General features: G+C 37.1%; 4 protein-coding genes across 6 annotated transcripts; 2 read left to right on the top strand and 2 right to left on the bottom strand.

The window, feature by feature from the left end:
• The first annotated feature begins 1038 nt into the window (after positions 1–1038).
• Positions 1039–2939, top strand: LOC108067424 (uncharacterized). 2 transcript variants are annotated; one of them, XM_070217159.1, is made up of 3 exons: positions 1039–1193; positions 1259–1351; positions 1412–2939. In XM_070217159.1, the coding sequence occupies exons 2-3, from the start codon at positions 1330–1332 to the stop codon at positions 2713–2715; spliced, it is 1326 nt and encodes a 441-aa protein (XP_070073260.1). In that variant the 5' UTR covers positions 1039–1193; positions 1259–1329; the 3' UTR covers positions 2716–2939. The 2 variants fall into 2 exon arrangements, with proteins under 2 accessions (XP_070073260.1, XP_070073259.1); XM_070217158.1 differs by having other exon boundaries at positions 1040–1197.
• Positions 2940–4396: 1457 nt separating this feature from the next.
• Tsp33B (Tetraspanin 33B) lies at positions 4397–6209 on the top strand. Of its 2 annotated transcripts, XM_017156457.3 has the most exons (3): positions 4401–5293; positions 5845–5952; positions 6011–6209. In XM_017156457.3, the coding sequence occupies exons 1-3, from the start codon at positions 4541–4543 to the stop codon at positions 6128–6130; spliced, it is 981 nt and encodes a 326-aa protein (XP_017011946.2). In that variant the 5' UTR covers positions 4401–4540; the 3' UTR covers positions 6131–6209. The 2 variants fall into 2 exon arrangements, with proteins under 2 accessions (XP_070067596.1, XP_017011946.2); XM_070211495.1 differs by lacking the exon at positions 6011–6209 and having other exon boundaries at positions 4397–5293; positions 5833–5952.
• A 14-nt stretch (positions 6210–6223) lies between these two features.
• On the bottom strand, positions 6224–7375 carry LOC108067443 (uncharacterized). The gene is made up of 6 exons (XM_044395168.2): positions 7277–7375; positions 7152–7208; positions 7051–7095; positions 6945–6986; positions 6833–6889; positions 6224–6770 (listed from the first exon to the last, which is right to left on the bottom strand). Coding segments are annotated over exons 1-6 (603 nt in total). The 5' UTR covers positions 7279–7375; the 3' UTR covers positions 6224–6370.
• A 1253-nt stretch (positions 7376–8628) lies between these two features.
• On the bottom strand, positions 8629–9659 carry LOC108067438 (uncharacterized). Its single transcript, XM_017156448.3, has 3 exons — positions 9500–9659; positions 9325–9446; positions 8629–9273 (listed from the first exon to the last, which is right to left on the bottom strand). The coding sequence occupies exons 1-3, from the start codon at positions 9546–9548 to the stop codon at positions 8770–8772; spliced, it is 675 nt and encodes a 224-aa protein (XP_017011937.2). The 5' UTR covers positions 9549–9659; the 3' UTR covers positions 8629–8769.
• Positions 9660–11480: the final 1821 nt, after the last annotated feature.

Raw genomic sequence — 11480 nt, 5'->3', positions numbered from 1 at the left:
CTTTGCTTTGACACACTGAAAATTCTTAATTTTGGAAGCCTCAAGCACTATCATACGTCTATAATTATGTAGTTGAGTATCCGTGTTAGTTTTCGGTGTTTTTGGATTTTTGGTGATGTGTATAGAGCGCAGTATATAAAATGCATATAGAGATATATATTATTGTACGATTATTAACTAATATATAGCGGATATGTATGTGTAGTATGTGAAAGGCAATTTTAAGTAACGACCCCAAGGAGAAAATTCACTTGTGTTGCAATATTAAAACAAACGAAATAGTTTATATGTAAGTTGCGTAGTGCATAACGTGAGAATAGAATTAACTATATCCACCCGACACTCACTGACTAACAGACAGACACACACACCCAATAACCTTAATAATAATATGCTGGGACAGCGCTGAAAATGTTTCCTAAATGCAGCGAAAGACGTGGAGAAATTAACAGGAGAAGCTGAAGAAAACGCTTGGAACGCCCCAATTAACGTAAATATTTAAAAGCAACAAACAGTAACAATACTAAATAGAAACAATAATGTACTATAAATCAGATACAATACAACACTATATATACCTAAAATATATGCCTATACGACAGAAATTGGACAACAAATGAAATGCATATAAATATATATATATATATTATATATAGTATATATTGTACAAGTTACGAGTAAAATGTAATTAAAATTGATGAAGTAGTAAGCACTAAACAAAACAAATAAATGAGCAGCAAAAAACGCGCAGCATAAGCATACAAAAAGGACTTTCGAAACAAATTGTATTTTCAGATGACTCGTGGCTAACTATCGAGATATTCTTGTATTAATTTGTATGTTCTTTATAAATGATCTTTTTATAACTTCTCAAAGGTCGGATATTTCAATGACTATTCGTTTCTGAGCTATCTACTTGATCTTTTTAAAACCTTTTTGAATTAAACTTAACAATCTTTTTATTTTATTCAATATTTAATTAAGTTTTTAGATATATTTTCCAACACATAATTTAAAAAAAATTGATTTGAGTTTTCAATCAAAGGAAAAACTTCTATAAAAGGCAAAAGTGGTATCATATTTTAAGAACCTATATAAAAAAACAGCTTTTTATAAAAACTAAGTCGATTGATCCTTACCTTGATCCTTCTTCCAAAACTATCGTTTCAATTGCCCATCTCCAGAAGGATAAGGTAGGTAGCGAATTGCGCCCGTTCTGCCTGGAAAACCACCCCTAAATGACCTTCGCACTAGGTAGCCATCATCTGGCCATGGCAACGGCGTAAATTCGTTAGTATTGCAAACACCACGATCGAGAACACACCACAAATGACGTCCGCAACGGAAACAGGTAAGGAATGTGCAAAAATAAAAACCTTGAACGCATTAAGATCGTCTATCGACCTTTCAGCACCCACTGCCACCTCCCTGCTGCAGCTGAATGATGATGTCCTGGCTTTGATTGTCCGACAGCTGAATGTTTACCAGCAGTACGAGATCGGAAAATTGAACAGGCGTTTGGAGAACATAGTTCAGATGCTCTGGAGGACCCGTGCCCGCAGTGTTGTCCTGCAGGACGAGATGTTCCGGCGATCGGGAACCAACTCCCGCCAGTTTTTGGCCTTTTTCTTGGCTCTGGCTCCTCATATGGAGCGCCTAAGTTTTCACAATTTAGATGTCCGAAGATTACGCCTCCTTAGCAGTCAAACCATCGAGGGAATCCACTCCGTGGAGTGGCTAGGCGATGGAAATCGACGGGGACGCATCCGATTCGTGGACGAGGATGTGCGATTGCTGCGACGGGTATTCCCCCAGCTAAGAAGACTCAAACTCCGGAGCTGTCAAATTACTGGGAAGTACCTGTGCGACCTCGAACACCTTAGCGAACTCTGCCTGGATGACTGTCAGTTTCTGGAATCGCAGCACTTTAGGGATATCTTCCGGCAGCTGAGACTGCGCAAATTCGATATCATGGAGGACTGCGATGAGGTGAACTGCTGTGATCTCGTGGATTTGCAGCTTTGTCCCACATTAGAGCACATTAAGATTGCCGACTACCACCTGTGCATGGAGTCGGATATTACGCAGCAACTGCTACGCTTGCCACGCCTCCAGAAGCTGTCGATTTATTCCAAGAACTTTGTCTTCGACGTCCTGTCTCGAATAGCCCGTCCCAGCAGCCCACCCGGCGCAGTCAGACTTATAGAGGCCTTTCGCTTCAGTGGGATTCTCCATGATTATGGAAGATTCTTTAAAGAGCTTGGAAATCTTAGACAGCTCACGCGACTGGAGCTACATGGCCAGGCGGAAGAGGAGGAGGGCGGCAAGCTGCAATGCCTGCAGGATCATATTCTGCGAAAACTGGCCAATCAACTGCGCGACTTAACCGATCTACATTTGTGTGGCTATCAGTTGGAGAGTCCCTTGGGCCTGCTGGAATTCGTGATCAATTGTCGGCAGCTGAAGATCCTTGACATAACACGATCTCAGTGCCACGGAGAGTCCTTCGTCTGGAGTTGCATTGCCATTTTGGCCAAGCAAAGGTGGCGCAGTCAACCTTTAGAACTATGGATCAGACATAGCGACATAAATCTGGAGATCGTACACAGTCCACGCTGCCTGGACAATATAAAGCTAATAAAGATTGATACGAAGCAGATCGGACCAAATATGGACTACACTTCGGGCGTGCTCAAGTTCAGCTTTATGCGGTGATCAATTTCCAAGTAACTATATATTGACCTATGAATGATGAAAGACTGAAGAATCTACTCTTTACGGCATACTATTTAAGGTGAACTGGAGAAGCCCCAACTGCTCAGAATCAATTATAAAGTTTTAAACTGAAATCTAATTAAGTTCATATGTATATTTCCATACATCAAATACCATCCAAATAAAATGATGAAAATTAAATAAAAGAGGTTAGAATAGTATTATTCAATAGGTGTTTAATTTAATTATTATTATTTTTACATCTTAACTAAACTTTTATACCCGTTACTCGTAGAGTAACAGTATGTAACATTACTAGTATGTAACATCTAGAAGAAAGCGTTTCCCACCCCATAAAGTATATATATATTCTTGATCAGGGTCACTAGCCGAGTCGATCTAGCCATGTCCGTCTGTCTGCTTGTCCGTCTGTCTGTCTGTCCGTCCGTCCGTCTGTCTGTCCGTATGAACGCTGAGATCTCGGAAACTACAAAAGCTAGAAGGTTGAGATATCCCACACATATTATTTGGCTTTCTACGCAGGCGCATAATCGCCCACTAACGATTTTAAAATTATTCAAGATTTCGGAAAAGTATAAATGCAATTTTGTTGTGTATATTTATACCTATCGAAATGTAGAAGACATTTTTCAAATCGAACCATTCATTAAAAAGCAGGGACCGTAAATAACAGTTATTTGTGATTTTTATTTTAAAAGGCCTACTGAGATTTGTACAAGTTTTTATTAATAATTTAACCAGGGAACGTAACTGTTATAAGTTTTATTTTAAAAATCACACTTTAACAGTTATTTTCTGATTTGTAAAGTAAAACTCAAAGAATAACTGTTATTTTTTGAGTTTTATAATAAAAGTTGACAAATAACAGTTATTCGTCGTGATCAAAATAAAACTCAAACTTGATTTATGGCGATTTTGTGGGTAAACAAAATTTTAAAAAAATATAGGTATAAAATATGCGCGGTTGCCTTTTTTAACAAATTTTTAGTAAGTTATAAAAAGCACGGGTATTATGTTTTTTTTAATTATTTCATTTTTTCAAAAATGTCAAGGGAATAACTGTTATTCATAAAAATCAAAAAATAACAGTTATTTTTTGAGTTTTATTATAAAAATCAAAAAATAAAAATCATTACGGATTTGTAAACTACAATGGCTAATAAAAATTGTGGTGTATTTAAAAATTTTTTAGCACCCTTCTAAGTGCGTGATTTTTTTGTATGAAAAATTTACAATAACAGTTATTTTCGTTCCCTGAATTTAACTGGTTTTTATGCACTTTATAGACATGAACAAATAACAGTTAATTTGCTTTCCAGATTTGTTGAAATGCATATACTTTGTGGACAAGAGTAATAAGAACGTTATTTTTTACGTTTAAAACCAAATATCACAGTAGTCTTTTTAAAATAAAAATCACAAATAACTGTTATTTACGGTCCCTGTTAAAAAGTTATACGCAATCAAAATTGTTTATATATCTATCTCCCTCGCACTCCCTTCAGCTGAGTGACGGGTATTAGATAGTCGGGACACAATTTTACAAATATTCTTTTTTTAAGAGAGTTTTATTGAAGTTTTAACTTTGAAATGCAAATCCCTTTGATTAACTCTATGGTTTAGTCTTCCGAAATTATTTTGTCAGTCGATGTACATTTTAATATATTCTGGGTGTGCTACCATAGTCGAGGCAAATATAGAAACAAGTCCTTGCGATCAGCGTCAATCCAAATGAAATTCGAGTTCAGAGCTAAAACCTCGTCGACAAGGCAACCTTGTGATCGATGCCCACGAGGATGACCAAATGCGCCAGCCCTTCCGCCGAGCCTCCGTCTACTTCAACCTGCTGCTGATAACCGAGGCTGTGATTGGACTGCTGATCCTGGTGGTGACCGCCTACTACCACGCTCTGTTCACCGGCTATTTGTCGGAGATCGAGTGCCGCCTGATCTACGGCTATCTGTTCGGGATCTACGTGTTTGGGGCCCAGTTGGTGGTGACCTTCCTCTGCAGCATAGCCATGTGGCGGCGAATTTGGAGGCGACGTTGCACGCCCAACATTCGCCTATTGCTCTCCGTGTGGGCCTTCTTCTCCTGCGTAATCATTGCCTCCGGTTTCGGATGCGTTTGGAACCTTTACCGGGGCGTCGATGTACTGGAAAATGCGGCGGATACCTCGCTGAGCCGGGGCATTGACATGTACTATTCGTGCCCCGAATGGAAGCTCCTGTGGGACGGGCTGCAGTGGCACAAGGAGTGCTGTGGCGTGCATGGCTACAAGGATTGGATGAGTGCCGAATGGATGCCGCGACTGGAGGATAATTGCTCGTCCATGGTCCTGGCACCGTACGCCTGCTGTAAGCGATCCTGCGAGAGCTGCTTCAGCAATTTGCTGTCCGGCGAGGGGCAGTCGATCGGTGGCAGCAGTCGGCAGCCCTTTCCCGCTCTCACCGTGGACTCCATCAATGCGAATGGGTGTCTGCCGATCTTCGTCGGTGCAGTGTGGAACTTCTTTTACATCCTGCTGGCCCTGTGGGTTCTGGCTTTAAAGTTCCTGGTGAGTAAGAGTCTAGTCGAGAAGGTAATTAGAGCTTTAGACTTCCGAGACTTTTAAATCTACATCAGAAATGGGAACGCGATAAATTCTGCCAAATATTAAGTAAAATGAGAAAGTTCTCTTAGAGATAATTAACTATTATTTGTATTATCTCCTGGAGTATCATATTCAAAGATCAGGGAACATTTATTTGAGTTCCACAGTCTGTGCTAATTTTTCAACATCACATTTTGGTTAAATAAATAGTGCTGACTTTAAAAAACAAAAAATAATGTCTTATATTAACAAAAAATAATTTATTTAATTTTAGAGTACTAATGCTCTAAAAACTTCTTCTAAAAACTATTTTTTTTTACCATTTGGATGTTCGACTGTTGATACAAATATTTTTAAACTCAGATAGAATTACTGCTAATTATTTCCAGCTTTAAAATATGTTTCATGGTGTACTCAAATTTTTAGGATCAATATAAATACACAAAAAATAGCTTTAATAGATTCATTATTACAGCATGAGTATTTAAAACCAATTTAAGCAGTATTTTCTATAGATCTTACTCTGTTGTTTGACAAAGTTCACACTTCACCGGCAGAATGAGGGAAATGGCTGCGATAATGTGGGACTCACAGACGAAGATGGACATCCGCTGGTCGTGGTGGTAGGTTTAATAAATTTTATATTCTTATAAAAACTATTAAATAGTGTAAATTCCTCAGAAATATCCCTGCAATGTGCGGTGTGTGACAATTGCAGAGGACGATTTGGTTTCTGACAATATTCCTGATGCTAACTACTGCAATTGCTCCGAAATGGATGACGAACAATGTGGTTACTAGGCTGTTTTTTGTTCCGTATTTATTTTTATATTTTATATTATTTGAATTTAATACACATTTGTGTTTTTCAATGTTTAAATTCAAATGCTTTAGTTATTTTAATACTTGCCATTGAAAAAAAAAGTACATATATTCGTTTTTCAGTTAATGAACGCAAAATATAATAGATGTTTTTCTGAACCAAATGTTAAGCATAAATTTGGATAATGATTAAGAAAGAGAAATGGGTAAATATTTAAACTACTTGCGCATCTTCTTGGATTCGTTCAAAGTTTTGGTCACCATAAGATTGATGCGCTTGCGCAGAGCTTCAAAAGACTTCAGGGAGACGCGCTGCTCGACGAGATTAGCAGAAATCCGGTGGAAGTAGCCAGTGACATCCACGGATTTGGCCAGCTGAGCAGGCGGTTCCAAAGCTGGATCCACTGTTTCCGGACTTGTATTTCCATTCTTGATATGAGAATTTCCTCTTAGACGCCTGGAAAAACGTTTCCCAATAGATTCCGAAGCGTGATTATTACGAGAAGTGAAAGGACGTTGGGGTGTGCCCAAGGTGGTGGAATGCAAGGGTTCCGATTTAGGGATACTGGTGTTAGCCAATGGAAGTGTATTAGTAATCTCGGGAGGTACGGCACGTTTCCTGGCGGAAATTCAAAATAATATTTAGAAAAAGTTTCCACATCAATGAAAATCACAACTTACGGTGTTCCCGTTAAGTAGATAACATTCTTGGACCAATCCGAACCATCCAGATCCATCCTAGAAGATCAAATATTTATAGAAAGTTCTAGTTGCATACAATTTATATACTCACTCATCTTCGTTTGAATTTTCGTCCTCCTCCTGCTCGCTGTTCCTAATTATACAATTAGGCAATGGTACTTTAAGAACTCATAACAACATAAACAAAAAAAACTTACAACTGAGAATCGTTCGAGTTTGCGTCACTTTCTTGATCACTTTTCCTATTTACAAAAAATATTATTCGATTGTTAAGAAATAAAAGCAAATGAAGACTTACAGAGCTTCTTGGGCATCTTCATCATCGCCCACAATATGGGGAATTTTCGGTGGGGACCTGCAATGTACAGATGTTTATATATTTTATCTATAAGGAACATACTCAATTCAATAACTTTTAATTACATTTTGCACAATTTAATAATTTTGACCGTCTGCGAAGTAAAAATGCGATGCGAACGGTGTTAGAAAAAACACTGTTTGTTAGTGTGACCATTCAATACGACCACGTGTTATTAATTGGGGTTTTGGTTGACATAAGTTCATGGTTAAAATACTTAAAACATGGTTTACATCTAATTAATAAGAATAGATGTTGTCGAAAATATTTCTCCTACTAACTCGAAGCTGAGTATGTAATACGAGACTATAAAGAAAACTAACCATTTCAAGCAGTGCTGTACAATGGATGAAATAAATCCCAACTAACTTTACATTTTTATACCCTTGCAGAGGGTATTATGATTTCAGTCAGAAGTTTGCAACGCAGTGAAGGAGACGTTTCCGACCCCTAAAGTATATATATTCTTGATCAGCATCACTAGACGAGTCGATCTAGCCATGTCCGTCTGTCCGTCTGTCTGTTTCTACGCAAACTAGTCTCTCAGTTTTTGAGCTATCGGGATGAAACTTTCCCAAAAGTCTTCTTTCTATTGCAGGTAGTATATATGTCGGAACCGACCGGATCGGACAACTATATCTTATAGCTCCCATAGGAAGGATCGGAAAAGAAAACGTTAAAAAAATTCTAGCTTCGGTGTTTTTTGAAATATTACCTTCTACTTTTGGGGATGTTATTTTTTAAATATTTCTGAATTTCGAATTAAATATTTAAAAAGTCGGACTAATATATCATATAGCTGCCATAGGAACAATCGGAAAATTAATGGAAAAGTAATAGGAAATAAATTCTAGCTTCTTTGGTTTTTATTGTATTATCTTCTACTCTAGGATATGACTCTTTTTAAATATTTCCGAATTTCCATTTTAATTTGATCAAAATCGGACGACTATATCATATAGCTGCCATAGGAACGATCGGAAAATTAATGAGATTAATGAAATTAATTGAACATTTTTGCGATTTGTTAATTAATAGGAATGATCTGCAAGGGTATTTAAGCTTCGGCTGGCCGAAGCTAGCTTCCTTTCTTGTTTTTTTGTGCTTTATGTATATTTCTTAATAATTATTAAATTCCTAGTAGGTATATTTTAATCTAGACCAGCACACACATACGTTGACATTTTGTTTTATATTTGTGAGTAATTTGCACTGGGCAGCTCATCGATGTGTGTGTGCAGACCGCTGTTCTACAGTGTACGTTAGCGAGCAGCGGCTGGGCAGAACAAAACCCTATGCTCACTTAATAGGACGCTGCCGACCGCTGATCTAGACCAATAGTAACCTGTAATAAAATTTGCTGAATTGTGGAAAAAATTCGAATAACATCTGCCACCAAATAATTTCATTTATAGAATGCATTTCAGGAACTTCTTTTAATTTTCAGATTGAACAAAACATCAAGTTTTCTTTTTAATGTTACACTAGTTCGTTAGTTTAAATAGATAACATAGCATATTTTAAAAATCTCTTAAGGACATCAAATGGCAGTCAAAACCTAATCATGGCTTTGCTCTTGGATGTCTGAGAAATCGGAGACGACGACGCTGCTGGTGCTGATCAGGTGGCGATCGGGCATTTCCCCAATGGACGGAAAGGAGCTGGAATCGCTGGCGCTGGACAGAGATATCTCCTCCCAGCTGACGCCCGAATCGCCCTGGTTGCCCAGGGAAACAGGGGTGGCATCGGGATTTTCGGGCTGCAGATCCTGATTTTGCTGATCCATGTTCCTGCTGATCACCGGTGGTCTCGAACGCTTGCCATCTAAGTCGGTAATCTGGTTGTCTTCCCCAGCGGTTCTCTTACGATCCGGATTTTGCCCTTCGGCCGTGGGACTCCAGTCCATGGGATGATGGACATCTGCCCGTATAGTCACGCGAATGGGTTCGCTGGGCGGGCTGTCCAAATCCGAGGGATTTCTCCTGGACACTTGGGGCGACATGATCATCGTCGAGTTGTGCAAAGCACTCGGCTGCGAGGACAAGAACTCCAGTTCGCTTTCCTGCGAGAATTAGTAGTGATTAACTGGGATGAGTCATTATAAATATCCCACCTGCAAAGCCCTTTCTAGTTCTTGATCAAGATCCTCAGATTTGCTGCAGGCCGACTGCTCCATGGCACTTGCCAGCTCCCGCATTTCTTCAATATCCATTTCATCCTCATAAACGCCAGCGCCTGCGCAAATAACACTTTACCAAATGCATTATAAGAATTATAGCATTTCTTACTTTTAAGGAAATCCAACAGCTTCTTCTTGGTTCGGCTGCGCAATTCCATGCTGAATAAAAGCTAAACAGAAGTTCTGGGAGTAATTTTATTTTGGTTTAACTATTTTGCTCTTCTTCTTGTTCATAACGGAACTATTCTCCTGACTAAATATCGATAGTTGTGATCCCTGATGATGGTTATACTTAGAGGTGTGAAATAAGTTTCTAAGCTTCGAGTCACGCTAAAAATAAATCGGTAGGGGTATTCAATATATATTTGCACATCAGTGCTTGTAAAACTGTGAAATTTTAAGCTGGTAGTCGGAAAATCTTTTTATCGCCCAAAATGATTAAGAAAATAATGTTAATAAAACTTAAAAAATTAAGACTTTTATTTAACAATATTAATAATATCAAGGGTTTGTGCATCAACAAACGTAATTTATGGCTAATCATTTATTTAGCGACCTATGTTAATATCCTTTTATTGCACTTAAGTCTCTTCAAAGTTTAGTTAATTAAAGATATATTTAATAATTTGGTTTAATTATATTAGGGAATTTTTTAAAAGAACATTTTTACATCGAATTTAAACCTAATTTATTCTAGTAGCGCTGCGATATAAACCAATATCAAATAATAAAATTAAATGTTAATACTAATTTTAATATAAAATGCTAGCTAATAATATTAATTTAAGTTTTATTTTTTAAATTATTTTAAAGTTAGTGTTGGAAAAGATACAATAGAAAAGTAAATATGCAAGTAAAAACTGCGGCTATCGGTATCGTCGGAGTGATCGAATGATCTTCCATCTCCAATCAATATGTCTTCAAAAGTTTCAAGTGTGTGTGTAAATAAGTGGCAAAATAAACCCAAAAAAACATAACAAAAAAGCAAGTAAGTAAAGTCAGTCCACATTCACAGGCCCTTGAAGGAACACGCACAATTCGCGCCGGGTAGGGCAAGGGACCTCGTGGTGTGGATTCACTTTTAGGTTAAGTGAATTTGAAACACATACAAACGAATTTTGCCTTGGCGTTTTCCTGGAACTCAGGGCGGCCAAATAACTCCGCATCACTTACGGGTGACGCGGTAACTTAAACCCCAAAAAAAAAAAAGGAAGTAAAGTATTTATATTACTAGTTATTAGTTACTTATACGTGAAGAAGCATACTTAAAACATGTACAGTGGCTCGCAGCTTATTTCGTGCAGAGACATATTTTAATTTAAAAGTTGTCTATCCGATAAACTATTAAAGGTATCAACAAAATATAAACGCAGTCTTATTTGGTAGAATTCTAAGATATTATATCGTAATCTACGCTTAACAATTTTTTAAAAGAACATTTAAAATTAAACATAAACTGAAAATATCGACTTTTTTGATGCTGCAGCTTATTTCGTGCAACAACTTTATGTTCGTTTTATTCGTAAGTTGTTTATTTTTAGAAGGTTTTTCTACTTCTACATTGTTTTGAACATTATTAATAAAGTATTTTAAACTTTCGAAGAATTTAAATACAGTTAAAAAAAAAGTTATAAAGAAATTTAAAAAATTACTCAACTTTTGAAAATTTAATGGCCAAAACATCAAAAAAACTTCTTAAATTATATAACAAATCACAGAATCTGTTGATTTACGAGCTAGATTTTCAAAATATGTAATCCAAAGCTTCATATGAGTAAATTGAGTGGTGTGAATGGTCCCAAAATGCATTCTTTATAACTCTAAGGAAAGTAGAGAGAAAGTAGAAAGAAAATTATCCAAAAAGTTAAAAAAATATACATATACGGTATCCAAAATTAGCTAGTCTTGATCAGAAAAGAATGGGCTAACAATGTTATGTGGAAACCATTCGCGTCCTAAAGCGAGATCTTACACTTATTGACCAATCAAGTTGAAATATGCTACTTATCACATTTAAGAACAATCTAAGCATATTTAAAGAGGCTATAAAGCACATCATTCGTCCCATTTTCATTTGGAATCATTTTTTT

Source organism: Drosophila takahashii, chromosome 2L (assembly GCF_030179915.1).
Source record: "Drosophila takahashii strain IR98-3 E-12201 chromosome 2L, DtakHiC1v2, whole genome shotgun sequence".
Classification (NCBI taxonomy): domain Eukaryota; kingdom Metazoa; phylum Arthropoda; class Insecta; order Diptera; family Drosophilidae; genus Drosophila; species Drosophila takahashii.
This window is presented reverse-complemented; position numbering and strand designations above follow the sequence as displayed.

What these genes read in the sequence shown, in the direction of transcription:
- LOC108067443 (XM_044395168.2), bottom strand. An exon ending in AACTCGAACGATTCTCAGTT is followed by an intron (nt 6,987 to 7,050) that starts GTAAGTTTTTTT and finishes TTGTATAATTAG; the next exon opens with GAACAGCGAGCAGGAGGAGG. An exon ending in GAAAATTCAAACGAAGATGA is followed by an intron (nt 6,890 to 6,944) that starts GTGAGTATATAA and finishes TTGATCTTCTAG; the next exon opens with GATGGATCTGGATGGTTCGG.
- LOC108067438 (XM_017156448.3), bottom strand. Translation starts at nt 9,548, where the DNA reads ATGGAATTGCGCAGCCGAACCAAGAAGAAGCTGTTGGATTTCCTTAAA. An exon ending in GCTGTTGGATTTCCTTAAAA is followed by an intron (nt 9,447 to 9,499) that starts GTAAGAAATGCT and finishes TTATTTGCGCAG; the next exon opens with GCGCTGGCGTTTATGAGGAT. An exon ending in AACTAGAAAGGGCTTTGCAG is followed by an intron (nt 9,274 to 9,324) that starts GTGGGATATTTA and finishes TAATTCTCGCAG; the next exon opens with GAAAGCGAACTGGAGTTCTT.
- Tsp33B (XM_017156457.3), top strand. Translation starts at nt 4,541, where the DNA reads ATGCGCCAGCCCTTCCGCCGAGCCTCCGTCTACTTCAACCTGCTGCTG. An exon ending in TTCTGGCTTTAAAGTTCCTG is followed by an intron (nt 5,294 to 5,844) that starts GTGAGTAAGAGT and finishes TATTTTCTATAG; the next exon opens with ATCTTACTCTGTTGTTTGAC. An exon ending in GACATCCGCTGGTCGTGGTG is followed by an intron (nt 5,953 to 6,010) that starts GTAGGTTTAATA and finishes TAAATTCCTCAG; the next exon opens with AAATATCCCTGCAATGTGCG.
- LOC108067424 (XM_070217159.1), top strand. Translation starts at nt 1,330, where the DNA reads ATGACGTCCGCAACGGAAACAG. An exon ending in GACGTCCGCAACGGAAACAG is followed by an intron (nt 1,352 to 1,411) that starts GTAAGGAATGTG and finishes TCGACCTTTCAG; the next exon opens with CACCCACTGCCACCTCCCTG.